General features: G+C 47.4%; 1 protein-coding gene across 1 annotated transcript; it reads left to right on the plus strand.

Annotated features, from left to right (window-relative positions):
- The first annotated feature begins 5,678 nt into the window (after window positions 1-5,678).
- On the plus strand, window positions 5,679-6,287 carry LOC136469585 (uncharacterized). The gene is made up of 2 exons (XM_066467717.1): window positions 5,679-5,924; window positions 6,066-6,287. The coding sequence occupies exons 1-2, from the start codon at window positions 5,679-5,681 to the stop codon at window positions 6,285-6,287; spliced, it is 468 nt and encodes a 155-aa protein (XP_066323814.1).
- Window positions 6,288-7,634: the final 1,347 nt, after the last annotated feature.

Here is a 7,634-nt window from a genome sequence, read left to right on the forward strand (position 1 = left end):
CAAAGCTATTAGTACACCAATGGGAACAAATGGAAACTTGGATAGTGATGTAAGTGGAAATATGGTGGATCAAAAATTATATCGGTCTATGATTGGAAGCCTACTCTATGTGACCGCATCAAGGCCGAATGTTATGTTTAGTGTATGCACGTGTGCAAGATTTCAAGCCTCACCAAGAGAAAGTCATTTGAAGGCTACAAAGAGAATATTGAGGTACTTGAAGCATACACAAAATGTTGGTTTGTGGTATCTCAAAGGAGCAAAGTTTGAGCTAGTTGGTTACTCCGACTCGGATTATGCGGGATACAAAGTTGAAAGAAAGAGCATCTTGGGCACATGTCAATTGTTGGGAAGATCACTTGTTTCATGGTCATCAAAGAAGCAAAATAGTGTTGCATTATCAACCACCGAAGCCGAATACATATCCACCGGTAGTTGTTGTGCACAAATACTTTGGATGAAGGCCACTTTGAGTGATTTTGGAATCAAATTCAAGAAAGTGCCATTGCTATGTGACAATGAGAGTGCAATCAAGTTGACCAACAATCCGGTTCAACATGCAAGAACAAAACACATTGATGTCCGCCACCATTTCATAAGAGATCACCAACAAAAAAGGGATATTTGCATTGAGAGTTTGGGCACCGAAGATCAACTTGCCAATATATTCACCAAGCCATTGGATGAGAAAAGGTTTTGCAAGCTAAGGAATGAGTTGAACATATTGGATTTCTCAAATATATGTTGATGCACTGCCCCCCACTTATATGACATGCCTCTCCTTTGAGCAATCCAAGGTAAAAGTTGATTGGCATGACATATATCCTTGCTAAGGACATGTTTAGTGCATCTAGACATCTTTCACATTTAATAGGCTCATTCATGAAAATCAAATGAATTTGATGATTGTATGGTACCACTATTGCTTCTATGCTTATTTTGATCTAGTGGTAGCATATGACATGTTTGTGGGCTTGTAAACCTAGTGTTTGATCTAGAAAATGAGCTCTAATTGTTTAACTCAACATGGTACAAGATAACCCTTTTTTGGAGGTGTGAAGAAGCTTGTCCTTGGATCAAACCGAGTTAAACGTCTTTGACAAGTATTCTAGATTAAACCAAATTTGGGAAATGATCCTCACCCCATTGGTTGACATTGATAATCCTAACCTATCTATACTTTAAGCCTTTGTGGTCATTGATGACAAAGGGGGAGAAATAGTGTACAAAGATAGTGAAATGACAACAAAGGGGGAGAGATATGACAAAGGAAAGGAATCAATTAAAATTTTGAGCACACAAGTAGGGGGAGCAAGCTCATGAACTTGTATGGTACATTTGAATGTGAATTTCATATGTTTGCTTGCATGGCACAAGTTTTAAATTTCAATATCCATGCTTGTGTGGAGTATGCTAGTTGTAGGTTTGAATGATGAAATAAAAATCTAGCATGCATAGGTTATCTAGTGATTTCATTTCCAAGTGTTTTCAAGTGGTATCTAGCTAACCATGGTGCTAAGGATGGTATAATGGTGCACACCGATTGGTATCACGCTTCAAAGGCCCATCTTTTATACCTTAGCATCATTTGATAGACATTGTCTCCTATATTTCCTATCTAAGCATATGTGCAAGCTACAATCCAAACTATTATCACATATGTAGGGGGAGCAATTGCTACCATTTGGGGTTCATAAAACTTGTCCATATCCTTTTACACATAGTAAATATGCTTGGGCAAGCAACATGGACTCAATTGAATTTCAATTCATATCTTTGTGTAAGGCTTGTCATCAATTACCAAAAAGGGGGAGATTGAAAGCTCTAGTTTAGTTTTGGTGAATTGATGAAACCCTAAGTGCTAACCTAGTTTATCAAAGTGATTATGAGATAGGTGGCACTACTCCAAGTGATGAAGAAATTGTGAAGATCATAATGATGGTGATGCCATGGTGATGATCAAATGCTTGGACTTGAAAAGAAGAAAGAGAAAAACAAAAGACTTAAGGCAAAGGTATAAATGGTAGGAGCCATTTTATTTTGGTGATCAAGACACTTAGAGAGTGTGATCATATTTAGGTTCGATAGCCGTACTATTAAGAGAGGTGAAACTCATATCGAAATACGGTTATCAAAGTACCACTAGATGCTCTAACTCATTGCATATGCATTTAGGATCTAGTGGAGTGCTAACACCCTTGAAAATGTTTGTGAAAATATGCTAACACATATGCACAAGGTGATACACTTGGTGGTTGGCACATTTGAGCAAGGGTTAGAAACTTCACTGGTGGAGTGTCCGCCCGTAGAGTGTGGACAGTCCGACGGTGCCACCGGTGCCATCGGTGCCCTAAACTCAGGTGACCGTGGTCATTGTAAGTGACCGAATGCTGGTCTCTGAAGGACCGGTGCGTCCGGTTAGTGACAACTGACGGTGCACGGTTTTGGTCTCATGACCGGACGCTGGCACGAAAACTAATCGAACGCTTAGGTCCTGAGTCTGGTCAGTCTGACGTATGATGACGTAGAGTGACCGGACGCTGGGTGTGTCTGGTCGAGCATGACCGGACGCGTCCGGTCATGATTTCTCGCTTCTGGATGCTTACTAGAAACGACCGGATGCTGAGGTCCAGCATCCGGTCACTTTGAGTAGTGCATCCGGTCTCTACTTAAATGTACAGATGACTGTTGAAATCAGGCAATCAGCATTTGAAGCCATTGACACGTGGCATGCATCGGGTGACCAGACGCTAGGGTCCTACGTTCGGTCGATATGATCAGAGCGTCCGGTCACCCCGTGTTGTGCCCAGTGAAGGGGTACAACGACTCTATTTCGTGGGGGCTTCTATTTAAGCCCCATGGCTGGCTCAAGCTCTCTCTCTTGGCCATTTGCATTGACATAGCAACCTTGTGAGCTTAGCCAAAGCCCTCCCACTTATCTCCATCATTGATTCATCATCTTTGTGAGATTGGGAGAGAATCCAAGTGCATTGCTTGAGTGTTTGCATCTAGAGGCACTTGGTGTTTGTGTTTTGCTGTGGGATTAGCTTGTTACTCTTGGTGGTTGCCGCCACCTAGACGGCTTAGAGCAGCGAGGATCATCGAGCGGAGGTTGGTGATTGTCTCTGGCTCCAATCATGGTGATTGTGAGGGGTTCTTGACCTTTCCCCGGTGGAGAGCTAAAAGGTACTCTAGTGGATTGCTCTTGGCTTGTGTGATCCTCATCTTGTGTTGGTTGTGCGGCACCCTATTGAGGGTTTGGCGTGTGATGCCAATTAGCGCGTGAACCTCTAAGTGAGTGAATCACCACAATGAGGACTAGCTTGTCGGCAAGCAAGTGAACCTCGGTAAAAAATCATTGTGTCATCATTTGATTTCGAGGTGATTGGTCTTCATTGTTATTCATTCTTGTGATTGATTGGCTCCTTCCTTGACATGGCGGTATAACCATCTTGCTTACTCTCTTTACATTACCACAAACTAGTTGTCAAGCTCTTTAGTGTAGCTAGTTGTGAGAGCTTGTTAGTTTGATTAGTGTGGCTCTTTAGTTAGCATTTGAGAGTGCACTAACTTAGTGTAGTGACATAGCTATTGTGTGGATAGAAACTATATAAACTAGAATTGTGGTAGGTGGCTTGCATTTTTAGTAGGCTAGCACAACTCTTGCTTCACCTCATAATTGTCTAACCGGTTTGTTAAGTGTTGTTGTAGAAATTTTTAATAGGCTATTCACCCCCCTCTAGCCATTAGGACCTTTCATCCGTCCCCCATGAACAATGAGTTTGTGGGGATGATTGAACATATCATGGATTCTTTCCACAACCTCCTCACAGAGGAGCCGAAGTCACCCTCTGGCTCTAACTCCAGCAGGGGGAGCCATCACCCCTCGTGAATGCTTCATGACAGGTACCCCCAAGGGACATGTCAAAAGCATCCATGAGGAGGAGGCTTCCCCGACGAATGAGCTCGACGACGAGGTCAAGGGCAAGGCTGGGGCCCCACCTCGCCTGCTGGGGGTTCAGCTGAAGGCCCGACACTGAGAACTCAAGGAAGCATGACTTTAGCTTGAGCAGGAACGTGCGGAGCTCAATCATGAGATCGAGCACCACGGAGATGGGGGCACACACACCATGGCCCGTGACATAAACTAGAGGATTATCGAGGATGATCAGGTGCTCCTGCACTTCACTCAGGCAAGCCAGAACATTGCTACTATGGTAGCCTTGCTTAGGGGGCTTCTAATGCCTGTGATGCCCGAGGATTGATGGGCCCACTGTGAGATTCGCACACTGCTCGAGCGTGCGGCTGTGCAGCAGGCCGAGAGCTCATTGTCTCAATGATAGGAGCTCAATGCCAGCTAGCATACACCATTAGTGTGACCCAACAAGGATGCATTAGTCCACCAGGCACCGCACGACGGCAGGCCATGCATCACGGTTCTGGTGCAAGAGCGTCTCGGCCACAACCGTGATGCACACGACACCCGCCGGCATTACCACAATGATGTGGGGGAGGGGGCCAGCCGTAGCTACCACCCTCACCATGTTTGGTGCTATGACCGTGAGGAGGACCAGAGTCATAGCCCTAAACCAACAGGGCCCTAGGCTTTTGGTTGGCATATCCTCAAGGCAATGCTCTCGCCCCGATACCGCCCGTCGACTAACGACCCAAAATACTCCAGGGAAATGAACCTCGGCTTGTGGCTCGAGGACTACTGGCTCGCTTGCTGGGCTAGTGGTGCGGTTAGTGATGACTTTGTCATCCACAATCTCCCTCTGTTCCTGGCCAACTCAGCATGAACATGCTAGAACATCTTCCGCCCAACTGTGTTCAGAGTTGGGCGGACCTAAAACAAATCTTCGTGGGGAAATTCTAGGGCACTTAAGCATGCCCTGGGAACCCCTAGGACTTGAAGAACTACCGACATAAGTTAGGAGAGACTCTCTGTGAGTACATCCGATGCTTCTCTCGGTAGTGCAACGAGCTCCCCAATGTCGCCGATGCCGATGTCATCGGAGCCTTCCTATCAGGGACCACCAACGAGTCCCTGGTCCATAAGTTGGGACGTAAGGGCCCACAAACTACTAAGGAACTACTCAACATCGTGACTAGCCATGCTTCTAGTGAGGAAGCGGTCAGAGCAATTTTTGATCGCTCCAGAGGCAAGGCGAAGCGGGACGAGGACACCGATGAAGGCCTCTCCGATCATTCAAATAAGAAGAAGAACCAAAAAGGGCGCAGGGGCTTGCTCATGGCCATCACCAATCGAAAAGTTGGTCGAGCACCGGCCGAGGGCACCCTTGATCATTTTGATAAGCTTCTTGAGGGGCCATGCCCAAACCAAGCCTTCCCTATCAAACACATGTACAAGGACTGCTCCCTCATGAAGCATTTCTTCACAGGCGGCTCTAAGAAATGGGAGCAGAAGAAGAAACCTGAGGTAGAAGCTGATGATGCCAGAGAGAAAAATAGTGCCTTTCTATCTCCAGATGGCTGCCTAATGATCTTTGGTCGGCCAGAGGCATATGGCTCCAAGCGCCGACAGAAGCTCGCGCGCTGAGAGGTCTACAAAGTGGAGCCTGCCACACCCGTTTTTCCTCAAATGGTCAAGGTCTCCCATAACCTTTGACCTATCCAACCACTTGGATAGCATCACATACCTAGCTAGGTACCCACTCATGGTTGACCCTATCATCAACATGAAGCGGCTCACCAAGGTACTGATGGATGGGGGCCGCGGCCTCAACATCATGTACGCTGAGACACTTGATGCCATGGGCATCGACCAACACCACATCCAACCGACCAAGGCACCTTTCCATGGCATCATGTTAGGAAAGCAGGCCATACTGATTAGGCAGATCGACCTGCCCATCACCTTTGGGAATCCGTCCAACTATAGGACAGAGACCCTCACCTTTGAGGTAGTTGGGCTCCCCCTAGTCTACCATGCCATTTTGGGGCAACCGTGTTATGCAAAGTTCATGGCCATCCCCAACTACACCAACCTCAAGCTCAAGATGCTGGGCCCATGCGGGGTCATCACCATCGGCACTTCTTTCTAGAGGGCCTATGAGTGCGAGGTCGAGAGTTGCGAGCTTGCTTCGGCAACCCTCGCTTCTAAGGAGCTCGCAGCCATCAGGAAGGACATCGCTGAAGGAATGCCCAACACGAAGCAGGTGGCCGGATCCTTTGAGCCTATGGAGAACATCAAGGAGGTCCTCGTCGACCCCAACAACTATGCCGACAAGACGGTGTGCATCGGCACCGCCCTCTCCCCCAAGTAGGAAGGCGCGCTCTTCAACTTCCTCCACGCTAATCGAGACATCTTTGCGTGGAAACCCTTAGACATGTAAGGAATTCTAAGGGAAGTCACTGAGCATGCCTTGAAGATCAAGCCGGGTTCCAGGCCGGTCAAACAACGCCTGCACCGCTTCAACAAGGAAAAGCGAAGGCTCACCAGCGAAGAAATCGCTAAGCTCTTAGCGGCCGGTTTCATCAAGGAAGGATACCACCCAAGGTGGTTGTCTAATCCTATTCTTATAAAAAAGAAAAGTGGGAAATAGCGAATCTGTGTTGACTACACCAGCCTCAATAAGGCATGCCCGAAGGATTCATTTCCTTTGCCATGCATAGATCAGGTAGTTGACTTGACCTCAGGGTGTGAAACCCTATGCTTCCTTGATGCGTACTTCGGGTACCATTAGATCACGATGAAAGAGTCCAACCAGCTCGCGACCTCTTTCATCACCCCGTTTGGATCATTCTTCTACGTTATGATGTTGTTCGGACTCAAGAACGATGGGGCTATGTACCAGCGTTGCATGACCAAATGCTTGGGAGACCTCATCGGGCGGACCGTTGAGGCTTACGTGGATGACATTGTAGTCAATTCCAAGTAGACCAACTAGCTCATGGCTGACCTAGAGCAGACCTTTAGGAAGCTCTAGGAGAACGGCATCAAGCTCAACCCCGAGAAATGTGTCTTTGGGGTCCCGAGGGGCATGCTACTTAGATTCATTGTCTCCGAGTGTGGCATTGAAGCCAACCCAGTAAAAATCTCAGCCATCATGAAGATGGGCCTAATTCTGAACCTGAAGGGAGTTTAGAAGGTTACCGGGTGCCTCGTACCGCTTAGTCGCTTCATTTCATGCCTCGGCGAATGGGGGCTCCCCCTTTACTAGCTCCTTAAGACATCCGACCGATTCACATGGATGCCTGAGGCTCAGGAGGTGCTTGACAAGCTCAAAGTGCTCTTGACGAAGGCCCCTATTCTGGTCTTGCCGGCTGAGGAAGAGCCGCTCCTACTCTACGTCGTAGCTACAACTTAGGTGGTTAGCGCCGCCTTGGTTTTAGAACGAGGAGAAGAGGGACACGCCCTCAAGGTACATCACCATGTGTACTTCATTAGTGAAGTCTTGTCCGACTCCAAGATACGCTACCCTCAAATCTAGAAGCTCCTATACGCCATCCTAATCACCAAGAGGAAGCTGCGCCACTACTTCGACTCACATCAGGTGACCGTTGTGTCATCTTTCCTCCTCGACAAGGTTATCTAGAACTAGGAGGCCACAGGGAGGATCGTCAAATGGGCACTCGAACTGATGGATCAGGGTGTCACGTATGCCCCATGA

Source organism: Miscanthus floridulus, chromosome 8, assembly GCF_019320115.1.
Source record: "Miscanthus floridulus cultivar M001 chromosome 8, ASM1932011v1, whole genome shotgun sequence".
NCBI classification, from domain to species: domain Eukaryota; kingdom Viridiplantae; phylum Streptophyta; class Magnoliopsida; order Poales; family Poaceae; genus Miscanthus; species Miscanthus floridulus.

Excerpts from the sequence above, each read along its gene's own strand:
- LOC136469585 (XM_066467717.1), top strand. The coding sequence starts at position 5,679 with ATGGTTGACCCTATCATCAACATGAAGCGGCTCACCAAGGTACTGATG. Across the intron at positions 5,925-6,065 it reads CAGAGACCCTCACCTTTGAG|AGGGCCTATGAGTGCGAGGT; the intron begins GTAGTTGGGCTC and ends ACTTCTTTCTAG.